The following is a 14,710-nucleotide window of genomic DNA, read 5'->3' on the forward strand; positions in this document are numbered from 1 at the left end:
ACAGAACATGGGTGTGTAATACAGGTTTGACAGAACATGGGTGTGTAATATAGGTTTGACAGGAGGTGGTTGTGTGATGTAGGTTTGACAGGAGGTGGTTGTGTGATGTAGGTTTGACAGGAGGTGGTTGTGTGATGTAGGTTTGACAGGAGGTGGTTGTGTGATGTAGGTTTGACAGGAGGTGGTTGTGTGATGTAGGTTTGACAGAACATGGGTGTGTAATACAGGTTTGACAGAACATGGGTGTGTAATATATGCTTGACAGGACTTGGGTGTGTAATATAGGTTTGACAGAACATGGGTGTGTAATATAGGTTTGACAGGAGGTGGTTGTGTGATGTAGGTTAGACAGGTGGTGGTTGTGTAATGTTGGTTTGTCAGGACGTGGTTGTGTGATGTAGGTTTGACAGGAGGTGGTTGTGTGATGTAGGTTAGACAGGTGGTGGTTGTGTAATTTTGGTTTGTCAGGACGTGGTTGCGTAATGTAGGTTTGTCAGGACGTGGTTGCGTGATGTAGGTTTGTCAGGACGTGGGGTGTGTAATATAGGTTTGACAGGACTTGGGTGCGTAATATAGGTTTGTCAGGATGTGGTTGCGTGATGTAGGTTTGTCAGGACGTGGGTGTGTAATATAGGATTGACAGGACTTGGGTGTGTAATATAGGTTTGACAGGAGGTGGTTGTGTGATGTAGGTTTGACAGGAGGTGGTTGTGTGATGTAGGTTTGACAGGAGGTGGTTGTGTGATGTAGGTTTGACAGGAGGTGGTTGTGTGATGTAGGTTTGACAGGAGGTGGTTGTGTGATGTAGGTTTGACAGGAGGTGGTTGTGTGATGTAGGTTTGACAGAACGTGGGTGTGTAATACAGGTTTGACAGAACGTGGGTGTGTAATATAGGTTTGACAGGAGGTGGTTGTGTGATGTAGGTTTGACAGGAGGTGGTTGTGTGATGTAGGTTTGACAGGAGGTGGTTGTGTGATGTAGGTTTGACAGGAGGTGGTTGTGTGATGTAGGTTTGACAGAACATGGGTGTGTAATACAGGTTTGACAGAACATGGGTGTGTAATATATGCTTGACAGGACTTGGGTGTGTAATATAGGTTTGACAGAACATGGGTGTGTAATGTAGGTTTGACAGAACATGGGTGTGTAATATAGGTTTGAAAGAACATGGGTGTGTAATATAGGTTTGAAAGAACATGGGTGTGTAATACAGGTTTGACAGAACATGGGTGTGTAATATAGGTTTGACAGGAGGTGGTTGTGTGATGTAGGTTTGACAGGAGGTGGTTGTGTGATGTAGGTTTGACAGGAGGTGGTTGTGTGATGTAGGTTAGACAGGTGGTGGTTGTGTAATGTTGGTTTGTCAGGACGTGGTTGTGTAATGTAGGTTTGACAGGAGGTGGTTGTGTGATGTAGGTTTGACAGGAGGTGGTTGTGTGATGTAGGTTTGACAGAACATGGGTGTGTAATACAGGTTTGACAGAACATGGGTGTGTAATATAGGTTTGACAGAACATGGGTGTGTAATACAGGTTTGACAGAACATGGGTGTGTAATATAGGTTTGACAGGAGGTGGTTGTGTGATGTAGGTTTGACAGGAGGTGGTTGTGTGATGTAGGTTTGAAAGAACATGGGTGTGTAATACAGGTTTGACAGAACATGGGTGTGTAATATAGGTTTGACAGGAGGTGGTTGTGTGATGTAGGTTTGACAGGAGGTGGTTGTGTGATGTAGGTTTGACAGAACATGGGTGTGTAATACAGGTTTGACAGAACATGGGTGTGTAATACAGGTTTGACAGAACATGGGTGTGTAATATAGGTTTGACAGGAGGTGGTTGTGTGATGTAGGTTTGACAGGAGGTGGTTGTGTGATGTAGGTTTGACAGGAGGTGGTTGTGTGATGTAGGTTAGACAGGTGGTGGTTGTGTAATGTTGGTTTGTCAGGACGTGGTTGTGTAATGTAGGTTTGTCAGGACGTGGTTGCGTGATGTAGGTTTGTCAGGACGTGGGTGTGTAATAAAAGTTTGACAGGACTTGGGTGTGTAATATATGCTTGACAGGACTTGGGTGCGTAATATAGGTTTGTCAGGACGTGGTTGCGTGATGTAGGTTTGTCAGGACGTGGGTGTGTAATATAGGATTGACAGGACTTGGGTGTGTAATATAGGTTTGACAGGAGGTGGTTGTGTGATGTAGGTTTGACAGGAGGTGGTTGTGTGATGTAGGTATGACAGGAGGTGGTTGTGTGATGTAGGTTTGACAGGAGGTGGTTGTGTGATGTAGGTTTGTCAGGACGTGGGGTGTGTAATATAGGTTTGACAGGACTTGGGTGTGTAATATATGCTTGACAGGAGGTGGTTGTGTGATGTAGGTTTGACAGGAGGTGGTTGTGTGATGTAGGTTTGACAGGAGGTGGTTGTGTGATGTAGGTTAGACAGGTGGTGGTTGTGTAATGTTGGTTTGTCAGGACATGGTTGTGTAATATAGGTTTGTCAGGATGTGGTTGCGTGATGTAGGTTTGTCAGGACGTGGGTGTGTAATATAGGATTGACAGGACTTGGGTGTGTAATATAGGTTTGACAGGAGGTGGTTGTGTGATGTAGGTTTGACAGGAGGTGGTTGTGTGATGTAGGTTTGACAGGAGGTGGTTGTGTGATGTAGGTTTGACAGGAGGTGGTTGTGTGATGTAGGTTTGACAGGAGGTGGTTGTGTGATGTAGGTTTGACAGGAGGTGGTTGTGTGATGTAGGTTTGACAGGAGGTGGGTGTGTAATATAGGTTTGACAGGAGGTGGTTGTGTGATGTAGGTTTGACAGGAGGTGGTTGTGTGATGTAGGTTTGACAGGAGGTGGTTGTGTGATGTAGGTTTGACAGGAGGTGGTTGTGTGATGTAGGTTTGACAGGAGGTGGTTGTGTGATGTAGGTTTGACAGGAGGTGGTTGTGTGATGTAGATTTGACAGGAGGTGGTTGTGTGATGTAGGTTTGACAGGAGGTGGTTGTGTGATGTAGGTTTGACAGGAGGTGGTTGTGTGATGTAGGTTTGACAGGAGGTGGTTGTGTGATGTAGGTTTGACAGAACATGGGTGTGTAATATAGGTTTGACAGAACATGGGTGTGTAATACAGGTTTGACAGAACATGGGTGTGTAATATAGGTTTGACAGGAGGTGGTTGTGTGATGTAGGTTTGACAGGAGGTGGTTGTGTGATGTAGGTTTGACAGGAGGTGGTTGTGTGATGTAGGTTAGACAGGTGGTGGTTGTGTAATGTTGGTTTGTCAGGACGTGGTTGTGTAATGTAGGTTTGTCAGGACATGGTTGCGTGATGTAGGTTTGTCAGGACGTGGGTGTGTAATAAAAGTTTGACAGGACTTGGGTGTGTAATATATGCTTGACAGGACTTGGGTGCGTAATATAGGTTTGTCAGGACGTGGTTGCGTGATGTAGGTTTGTCAGGACGTGGGTGTGTAATATAGGATTGACAGGACTTGGGTGTGTAATATAGGTTTGACAGGAGGTGGTTGTGTGATGTAGGTTTGACAGGAGGTGGTTGTGTGATGTAGGTATGACAGGAGGTGGTTGTGTGATGTAGGTTTGACAGGAGGTGGTTGTGTGATGTAGGTTTGACAGAACGTGGGTGTGTAATACAGGTTTGACAGAACGTGGGTGTGTAATATAGGTTTGACAGGAGGTGGTTGTGTGATGTAGGTTTGACAGGAGGTAGTTGTGTGATGTAGGTTTGACAGGAGGTGGTTGTGTGATGTAGGTTTGACAGGAGGTGGTTGTGTGATGTAGGTTTGACAGAACATGGGTGTGTGATGTAGGTTTGACAGAACATGGGTGTGTAATACAGGTTTGACAGGAGGTGGTTGTGTAATGTATGTTTGACAGGAGGTGGTTGTGTGATGTAGGTTTGACAGGAGGTGGTTGTGTGATGTAGGTTTGACAGGAGGTGGTTGTGTGATGTAGGTATGACAGGAGGTGGTTGTGTGATGTAGGTTTGACAGGAGGTGGTTGTGTGATGTAGGTTTGACAGAACGTGGGTGTGTAATACAGGTTTGACAGAACGTGGGTGTGTAATATAGGTTTGACAGGAGGTGGTTGTGTGATGTAGGTTTGACAGGAGGTGGTTGTGTGATGTAGGTTTGACAGGAGGTGGTTGTGTGATGTAGGTTTGACAGGAGGTGGTTGTGTGATGTAGGTTTGACAGGAGGTGGTTGTGTGATGTAGGTTTGACAGGAGGTGGTTGTGTGATGTAGGTTTGACAGGAGGTGGTTGTGTGATGTAGGTTTGACAGGAGGTGGTTGTGTGATGTAGGTTTGACAGGAGGTGGTTGTGTGATGTAGGTTTGACAGAACATGGGTGTGTGATGTAGGTTTGACAGAACATGGGTGTGTAATACAGGTTTGACAGGAGGTGGTTGTGTAATGTATGTTTGACAGGAGGTGGTTGTGTGATGTAGGTTTGACAGGAAGTGGTTGCGTGATGTAGGTTTGTCAGGACGTGGGTGTGTAATATAGGTTTGACAGAACATGGGTGTGTAATATAGGTTTGACAGGACTTGGGTGTGTAATATAGGTTTGACAGAACATGGGTGTGTAATATAGGTTTGACAGAACATGGGTGTGTAATATAGGTTTGACAGAACATGGGTGTGTAATACAGGTTTGACAGAACATGGGTGTGTAATACAGGTTTGACAGAACATGGGTGTGTAATATAGGTTTGACAGGAGGTGGTTGTGTGATGTAGGTTTGACAGGAGGTGGTTGTGTGATGTAGGTTTGACAGGAGGTGGGTGGGTGATGTAGGTTTGACAGGAGGTGGTTGTGTGATGTAGGTTTGACAGGAGGTGGTTGTGTGATGTAGGTTTGACAGGAGGTGGTTGTGTGATGTAGGTTTGACAGGAGGTGGTTGTGTGATGTAGGTTTGTCAGGACGTGGTTGTGTAATGTAGGTTTGTCAGGACGTGGTTGTGTAATGTAGGTTTGTCAGGAGGTGGTTGTGTAATGTAGTTTTGTCAGGACGTGGTTGCGTGATGTAGGTTTGTCAGGACGTGGTTGCGTGAAGTAGGTTTGTCAGGACGTGGTTGCGTGATGTAGGTTTGTCAGGACATGGTTGTGTGATGTAGGTTTGACAGGAAGTGGTTGTGTGATGCAGGTATGACAGGACGTGCTCGGCTGCGTATTATAGAAAGAATATGAGTGTTTACGGTAGGTATGATAAAGGCTAAGAGTGGGAGTGGTAGACAATGACAAAATCAAATGGTCTCACATGACGGCGTTGGTATTCTGGTTGAGGCGGGGCGAGGTGCAGCCAAGGACCTCTCCAGGGGACAGGGGACGACACTGGGGAACCGACACCTCATACTCTAGACCCAAAGCTGCACTCACCGCCTGGGGGTGGGGGACGACAAGGCAAACGGTAGATGTCAAATAAAGGCAAAACAATAAAATCACAGAAAATAAATGATTTACTGTAAGTGCAGTGAACTAGCAGTTCAACATCTCCAGTGCATCATTTCTTTTCAAACAACGTGAGAGACGAGGGCCAACAGTTTAAGTAAGAAAGCAGCGGCAGCAAGCCCAGAGGAGCGGAATTCATTTGTGGTCTTTTCAGTTAGAGGTAAATAGGGAATATGGAGGCTGACCTTACGAGCCCCAATCCATATTGGAAAACCTTCACAAACCTACAGAACAACAGGAAGGCATGTGCACACACAGACAGAACCACCCCAAAAAAAAAAGACTCACATATATAAACACACACACACACACCGAACCAAACACAACAACAAACATGACAGCACAGCAGGGTATATAAATAATACTGGTTAGATTAGCAGAGGCAGAGCTTCGTTTGGTCATCCAGTGACAGAGGAAAGGCAGTTGCCAGCCTGTAAATCTAAATAGCTTATGTAACGGCCAGAGATGAGCACTAGATACATGAACTGAGATTTCACGTTTACTCCTCCTTTTAAGTCCAAAATAACTGCAGCTGGGTTTTTAAACCCACACTTGAACTGAACTTCAAGAGGCAGGCAGGAGACTGGCTTACGCAGGAGCAGAGAACACATTGCTACGCATGAAGCTAATTCGTCGGCACAAGGAGTTACATGCAATTATTCATTTATACAGAGTCATCCACAATGAAACGGGAAAAAAAGAAGGCAAAAAAACAAGAATGGAGGAAAATTGGGAAAACAGAGAGCCAGAGAAAAGAGACACAGGGAAACACACCTGCAGCGCAGCCACAAACTGGATGGTGCTAACGAGTGCCAGCGATTGTCCACGGGGGAAGTTGAACTTGACGGTGTCCAGAAAGTGTGCGTTGTCCATCTGGATGTCCACAAAGACGTACAGCATCTTAATGCCGGCGGTGGAGTCGATGGGGACTGCATGGAGAGAGACGTGGTTAGGATTCATAATGTAATGTGCTGTGTTATCTTCAACCCAATTCATTCAGCCAGGACAGTGAAATATGTCACCATATGTCACAGGTTTTCCAGCTGAAAAACCAAATACAGTGACACAAACAAAACACTCCTAATCCCACACATTAAGGTCTCTTCATTTGGGTACTGACATTGGGACATTTGGGGGGCGGACACGCAGCTATCTGACATGAATATTAGTCCAGCTTCAAAGCAGAGGCCCAAAGAACCATAGAGGTCATGTTGTCACAGACGGTTGTGCTGGCAGATGCAGGACACACTGGCATCTAGCTGCTCCTCCTGTGTGTGTACGGCTGGAGGCGCCACCGCAAACAGGTGTGACACATTCAGGCAGCATGTGCTGTGTCACCCTGAAAACCATCCCTAAAGCATTCTAGTTGATCTTGTGCGTTTCCTTCTCTGGTTACTACAGAAAATATATGCTTTATAGGTGTTCCCTCTGTGAATAGTCATGACCCCGGCAGCTCTCTTCATGATATGCTGTTGACAATGGTCTGTTGTAGCGTTGTATGGTAGCATTCCAAACTAGGGTACTGTAATCCAAGGTAAGATTTTTTTTCATTGTGAGGTGGGCTGCCAGGAGGATGTCCATGGGGACGAAGTCTGTGGTCCTTTTAGAGGATAGTAAGTATGTTGTCCGTCATGTATTCATCCCTGATGTCTGTGAGAGCTCGTTGTCACTTAACGAAGGTGTGGTTTGACTGTGCCACTTTCGACCAGGAGTACAGGACAGTCGTCTGGGTATGTGACACTCCCAGAACGGATAGAAGGTCATTTCTGGAAACGCCATAGACACGGAGTACCACATATGCCCAGCAGTAGACTACCATCACACACACACACACACACACACACGAGCTGAAGCCCTTTCCGTGCAATTCAACACACGCCAAAACGTCAGCCACTGATGCAAATACTTCAATTATTTAGGGAAGGAGAGGGACGCATGCAATTACTATTAATACAAGTCATTTCACAGGTCATTTAGGACACGCGCGCCCGGGCTTAGAAAGACAGCAACCTGGTGATGGGGGAAAGACAGGAGGAGTATCTGATGGATCGGGAGAGCAAGCCAAGGGAGATGCTGAAAAGGGCACTGGAAAGGGTAAAGCATTATCTTTGGTGTTGATCAGGTAATTACAGCCCCTCGTGTTAAATTTAATGTAAAATTTGCGAGCAAATTTGTGCTCTGATTAAGCAAATGGCCTATTATGTAAATGTTGAAACATTTGTAATGCAGCTGATTTGATAGAACAGACATGAAAGAGAGAGAGAGAGAGAGAGGGAGAGAGAGGGAGTGAGGAAAGGTGTGACAGGTGGGGAACAGGGAAAGAAGAGAACGCTAGAAGCAGGGATGATGGGAGACAGAAGCCCTAGCTACAGATGCAGGCAGGAAGAAAACACATTGCCATTCAACATTGGTCGGGACAGGGAAACATAATGTACCATGGATATTGAAAAACAGGGGAAACAGGAGAAGAGGGGATTTGGGCTTGTCAATTAGCAGGCACCAGGAGTAATGAATGGGCAGGAGGAATACATATCAGGAATCAAGGAGAGAGGACAGCGATGGATAGAAGGAACAGGCTGCTTCGGGCCTGAACGGGGAGACTACGAGAAAGGCTGGACTGGGAAGACGTTGACCTCGTCCACATGCTACTGCTGACAGCACAAGCCTGGAACAACAACCACATTCAGTTGGCCTTAGTGGGAGGAAACATCATTATATGGGAGTGAGCTTACTTTATAGGTAATCAAAATAAAGGAAGTCATGGCTCCAAATAGAGCAGAATTTCTATCCATTACATCCAGGCCAAACACTTGTCAGACACATATTGCACAAGGAAAGCTAAAAAGCTAGAAGCATACCAAACTAAATGCAGTAATGCCTTGTTTTACCCTGAGTCAGTCCAACATTGTCCCAAATTAACTTTACAATCTAACATCTATATTTTGGGGGATGGGATACAATGAGGAATGACTTAGTTAGAGTAGACAGCGCTGTATATAGGCAGACAGAGCTGTATGTAGACAAAACCAAACAGCGATAAAGTTGCAGCAGAGACCTGTAGTAGATGGAGCTGTAATAGATGGAGCTGTAATAGATGGAGCTGTAATAGATGGAGCTGTAGCAGATAGATAGAGCTGTAGCAGATAGATAGAGCTGTAGCAGATAGATAGAGCTGTAGCAGATAGATAGAGCTGTAGCTGTAGGAGATGGAGCTGTAGGAGATGGAGATGTAGCAGATGGAGATGTAGCAGATGGAGATGTAGCAGATGGAGATGTAGCAGATGGAGCTGTAGCAGATGGAGATGTAGCAGATGGAGCTGTAGCAGATGGAGATGTAGCAGATGGAGATGTAGCAGATGGAGATGTAGCAGACAGCTCTAGTAGATGGAGGTGGGATCGATCCATTCTCTGATCACATTAGCACGACTGTCTGAGAGCACTTAGTCACTGCAATTAGAACTATAGTCAATGTAACAGCCCCAACTGACTCTCTTTCTAGTGCTCTTTTACCCCCCATTTTCTCCTCTTACACACATTGCATCTTGATTAGTCACTCAACAAAGTCATGCACTCATTCAATCACTCACTCCTTTTTCTCACTAACACAAACACTCACTCAGACATGAGAGCTTGCCATGTGCATGCAAAAACGAAAGCTGTCTGTTTCCCTCTCACCCACCCACCCACACATACAATCCAACACACACACAAACACACATAAAAAACCCGGCAGGTGAGACTGAGGAGAACCTCACAGTCAGAGAAAATGGAAAATGACAGGTAGTGATAGGAAAATATAGAAAAGTAGAGTGTGTAAGACAGCATCTTCATGCGTCTGAGGGAGGGCAGAGTGTCTTTAATCTCCTGCAGGTGTCTGACGCCTTTAGTTGTGCTGCTGATGAAGCGGTAACTCTCCCACTATGTGTACTGTAGCCAGTCAAGCACAGCTCCAGAAACACCATCCACCCCACAGAGCAGGAAGAACACAGAGAACACCCAGGTTTGGTCATTTGGTGCCTATCCCTTCTCACTGTGGGAGCTTTCGCTTTACGTTCTCTTCTACCATATTATGTGGAGAACACAGAGAATGGATTATGTGTTGGTTGGTTGAAGCATGTGACTGTTGGCCGCTTGGGTAGAGAGTGTGTATTCTGTGTCGGTTAGTTGGTTGGTCAGATGGAGAGTGTGTATTCCATGACAGTTTATCGGTTGGCTGGTTACAGAATGTGTGGTTTTGGCTGTTTGATTAGTCCCTTAGAGGGCGTATTGTGTGTCGGTTGGTTTGTTAAATAGTGCCTGTTCAGTGTTGGTTGGTTGATTAGAGGGTTTGAATTTGCTGCCTGTTGGTCAGTCAGCTGGAGGGGGTGTATTCTCTCCTGTTGGAGGGGGTGTATTCTCTCTTGTTGGAGAGGGGTGTATTCTCTCCTGTTGGTCAGTCAGCTGGAGGGGGTGTATTCTCTCCTGTTGGTCAGGCAGTTGGACAGGGTGTATATTGATCTAACCTTATCCATCCCAGGCTAGATGTCCATGCATGTTTCTCAAACAGCTCTTCCACAGAAAAAGGAAATGATCCTAATTTAACATTACAAAGATTGTAAATATCATAAACAAACGAAATCCCAGTCTAACTGCGTGGGGCCTTTATCATTCCCATAGTCAGGTGTGGTATTTAGAAAGTGAGCTGAGCAGAGCTTGTTGCGCCAGGGAGATATTACAACTATTGATTTAGCATTTCCTGCTATGTTGTGCTGCAGACAGACAGAAGGCAGCGTGGAGAATGAAGGGTCCTTCATTCTGCAAAGGCTTTTTCAAAGGACAGCCGTAATGCATGTCCTCTATTGATTGGCTGAGCAAATGTGCTGCTGTCCAGCTTCTAAAGGTCTGATAAGCCCTCAACTGCTGAACTACTGAGCACAGACCCTGAGCTACTGCACTGCCCAGACATAGACTTACAACAAAAGACCTACTATATCAGGCTACTGAAACAATCCACATTAAGAATCAAGTAGGTCTGCCCGTTTCATGCAGCAGGTCTGCCCGTTTCATGCAGCAGGTCTGCCCGTTTCATGCAGCAGGTCTGCCCGTTTCATGCAGCAGGTCTGCCCGTTTCATGCAGCAGGTCTGCCCGTTTCATGCAGCAGGTCTGCCCGTTTCATGCAGCAGGTCTGCCCGTTTCATGCAGCAGGTCTGCCCGTTTCATGCAGCAGGTCTGCCCGTTTCATGCAGCAGGTCTGCCCGTTTCATGCAGCAGGTCTGCCCGTTTCATGCAGCAGGTCTGCCCGTTTCATGCAGCAGGTCTGCCCGTTTCATGCAGCAGGTCTGCCCGTTTCATGCAGCAGGTCTGCCCGTTTCATGCAGCAGGTCTGCCCGTTTCATGCAGCAGGTCTGCCCGTTTCATGCAGCAGGTCTGCCCGTTTCATGCAGCAGGTCTGCCCGTTTCATGCAGCAGGTCTGCCCGTTTCATGCAGCAGGTCTGCCCGTTTCATGCAGCAGGTCTGCCCGTTTCATGCAGCAGGTCTGCCCGTTTCATGCAGCAGGTCTGCCCGTTTCATGCAGCAGGTCTGCCCGTTTCATGCAGCAGGTCTGCCCGTTTCATGCAGCAGGTCTGCCCGTTTCATACAGCAGGTCTGCCCGTTTCATACAGCAGGTCTGCCCGTTTCATACAGCAGGTCTGCCCGTTTCATACAGCAGGTCTGCCCGTTTCATACAGCAGGTCTGCCCGTTTCATACAGTAGGTCTGCCCATTTCATACAGTAGGTCTGCCCGTTTCATACAGTAGGTCTGCCCGTTTCATACAGTAGGTCTGCCCGTTTCATACAGTAGGTCTGCCCGTTTCATACAGTAGGTCTGCCCCGCCAGTAATGACTGTTACACACAGAGTCTGGAGGCCACCACGTGAGTCTGCCTGTTTGCCTGTGTGCTGCGTGCATGTGTTGGGGCTCGGTTACACGGCCACTCGATTCAAGGTTTGTATGTTATAATGAATGAGCCCTTGTGCTGTGCGTGTGTTTGCGCGAGCCACTCACCGAGGCAGCTGTGGCCGTAGTGCACCATGAAATCCGCCCCCAGGGCGCGGGCCGTGAAGTCGTCCACGCAGCAGGCCCCGTACGTCACGTCCCCCATCACGATCGTGTCAGCCTCCGTGAACCTGAGACCGGGAGACACACACGCACACAGCTCAGAACGTCAGTCCCGCTGACCTCCTGCACTTGCTCCCGATCGTTACCATGGTGATCGATAACGCCGCCCGGTTCGGAGCACAGTGGCATCCTGGGATCAATCCCAGGTCTCCCAGGGAACCGCGTAGCGGAGGCCTGTGGCCGGGACAAGTGATTAAGTAAAGGGGCCCGGGGAGCGGACAGTGTCACCCGGATATTGCTTTTCCATCCCTTTATGATTGATTGGTCAAACATCAACAGGGCCTGTAGAGCAGTCCGGCAGACAGGTTGGGAGTCCCTGAACGGCAGCCAATTGGCATCATAGAACAAGAGAGCAGCAGTCAGGTCGCAGTGGGCCTGCATTCAACAGATCACCAATTATGTTCATTTGAGGATTAGGATAAATGGACACCAGTAGATCAGATGAGGAGTGAGGGCTGGGGGTTAGTAAGGGGATGGACACAGACTAATAATCTGTAATTCTCCCTGCCTCGGTTATCTGGGATCATAGCACTAACGCACCATCAACTGGCCTGGACCCCGAGGAAGGGTTTTATCAAAGGAAAGCCATAAATCCAGAAGGCTGTTTTTTTTTGCTTGGTTTTACTTGAATAAATTAACAACCTGCTAATGAATTCACTCTGGAACTCATCCCTTCCGAGGGATTCAAATGCAACGTAAAAAGGTATGAATGCGGAGCGCTGGGAAAGTGTGAATGGACAGAGGACAGACTGTGAAGACATTTGGCTGAAGAGGAGGGAGAGTGGGTTGTTGTTGCTGCCGTGGTGCGTTAGTGACTGGGTTCTGACATATTTAGGCTGGAACCGAGGGAGAAAACAGAAGACTTCCACAGAACATAGCCTGCCTGCCTACCAACCCAGTATGACTAACAGCAGCTGGCTGTGTCCTGCTCCCCAGTCTCTGAACCCACTGGCATTAAAGGCCACTCGCCCTCTTTTTCAATCTCGCTTCCACTGGATGTCCGATGGTGCTTCAAGCCTCCGGTTTAATAAGAAGTACTTGAGACTGTATCTGTCACCCGGTATTGCTTTCTCCTCTCTCTTTTCATCTCCTCCTCCGATTCTCTTCCCTTCATTCCTCTCACCCGTGTAGGGACGGCGTCGTCTAATACCCAAGACCAATTCCAGTTGTCTGGGAGCCGGCGGATCACACGTCATTGACATCCATCCAGCCTATTGGAATGACAACGTTAGAGGGGAAAAGATGTGACGCAAACTAGTCATTCTTTCCTCCACTCACCCTGGATCACTAGATACCACTCCTGAAGGCTATTAAACGCCCAGAACATCCACTTAAAGCATTCGATCAACGACAGGATGGCCACTGGCCTCCCCTGCTTTCATTATGGTCCAAATCAAGAACCCAGTAGGAGATAGGAGAATACCCCTTTTAAAGCAGAACTGGAGAACTCATTAAATATGGATCTGGGCTGAATCAAAAGAAGTGGATTGATGCATGCTATGATCATTGTGTGCTGTAGAAATGTTAAATAGTGAGTTCCCCTTCTGAGAAGAACGCCTCTCCTTCAATGAGAAAATGTCACATTTTCTGTCATAATGTAAGGCATATTATAACCAGTACAATGACCTAACTTTCCTGGTTGTACAAAGAATTGATCCATCAATATTGGAACAATATTAAATTAAAAGAAAGGGGACTTTTCACTGGGGATTTGGAAAGCTTCTGCCAAGGCACGGCCATGGAATGTTTTAGAAGGGAAACACAGATGTGCCTCTTTTCATTTTAAATGAGTATAAAAAATAGCACAAAAAAATGAATTTGCAAATGACAATCTGTCATTCAGAAGTAACCGCAAAAGGTAAAAGGACAGTGATCTTTCCCAGTTCACAAGGAGGAGGAACCCAAAGACCTAAAAATGTCTTTCTAATCTTATTTTGATCTCAAATGAGCCAAAAACACAGGGACATTCTCCTTTATGAGTATAGACCAGTGGGCTCCAGACAACCTGCATATGGAGCCCATCTTTTTATAGGAATAACAATTAAACATATTGTATATTTTATATATTTTAATAAAAACAATTTAATCATACACAACCAGAACGACACAATCATTTCCACACATTCCCTTCCCTCTATAGTTTTTTTCCTTCTAAATGCTCAAATACATTCACCTTCCAGATTTCTAAAAAGGGCTCTTCTCTCTGTCATGAGAAGGACACTGTCACCTCACAAGCCACCTGAGCATAGTAAAATACAGCCACACAGATGAAGGGAACTCATCTGGTAAATAAATATTTGCCTTCCAAGATTTGATTATACTTCCTCCCTGTCAAGGGCTGGATTTCTGTGTTTGTGTGTGCGTGAGAGAGAGAGAGAGACAAAGAGAGTTGTGAGAGAGATGGATCATGAAACTGGTGGCCTAATCCTTCTGTTAGTTTTGTGTGTTCTCTCGCCGTGTGAACATAAGGCTTCCTTAAAAACCAGTGCTGCTGTTAAAGGCATAGCCTCCAAATAACAGCTGACAGTATGCACTCGTATCCCATCATCATGGTATCATTTCCAATCCAAAGTGCTGGCGTATGGTGCCAAAACAACAGAACTTGTGCCACGGTCCAAGAAGTACTTCTGGACCGCACTCCCCTGCCTGCAGCCAACCCATCACAGCAGCACACTGCAATTTCTCACATGCGAATGACTGCGCTGCTGATTACTGAATCTAATCAAGCATCTATCTGCAAGAAAAACATTATTATGCTGTCTTGTTGGTGTGACACATGTCATTAATCCCACCGTGTGAGTTTGCTGAAATACCCAGGGAATAACTGCAATGAATCCCATTACAGAGTTGAGGCCCCACTGAGAGATGGGACTGTACCTGACACTGGGAGAGGCCGAGAGAGTAATTACACAGCAAAGAGGAGTGCAATCCTTCGTCCCCCCGGAGGAGGCCTGAACAAGTGGGTGGGGGGGGGGGGGGGGGGGGGAGGAAAAGAGAAATAAGACAGAATGATGTGATGGGAGAGAGAGAGAGAGAGAGACAGAGAGAGAGAGAGAGAGGGAGAAAATGAAGTGCTGCTATCAGTGTTTACAAGCTAAACCTCAGG

The 14,710-nt window shown here is 46.6% G+C and overlaps 1 protein-coding gene across 2 annotated transcripts in view; it reads right to left on the reverse strand.

Annotated features, from left to right (window-relative positions):
- The window catches only part of dph1 (diphthamide biosynthesis 1), a 73,478-nt gene that overhangs the window by 16,515 nt on the left and 42,253 nt on the right, over positions 1–14,710 (reverse strand). For both annotated transcript variants that reach the window (XM_020043913.2, XM_013135067.3), the window contains exons 4-6: positions 11,491–11,612; positions 6,239–6,393; positions 5,274–5,395 (exon numbers count right to left, since the gene is read on the reverse strand). In XM_020043913.2, coding sequence (XP_019899472.1) covers positions 5,274–5,395; positions 6,239–6,393; positions 11,491–11,612 — 399 coding nt within the window. The remainder of the gene's footprint in view (positions 1–5,273; positions 5,396–6,238; positions 6,394–11,490; positions 11,613–14,710) is intronic.

Source organism: Esox lucius, chromosome 1, assembly GCF_011004845.1.
Source record: "Esox lucius isolate fEsoLuc1 chromosome 1, fEsoLuc1.pri, whole genome shotgun sequence".
NCBI lineage: Eukaryota > Metazoa > Chordata > Actinopteri > Esociformes > Esocidae > Esox > Esox lucius.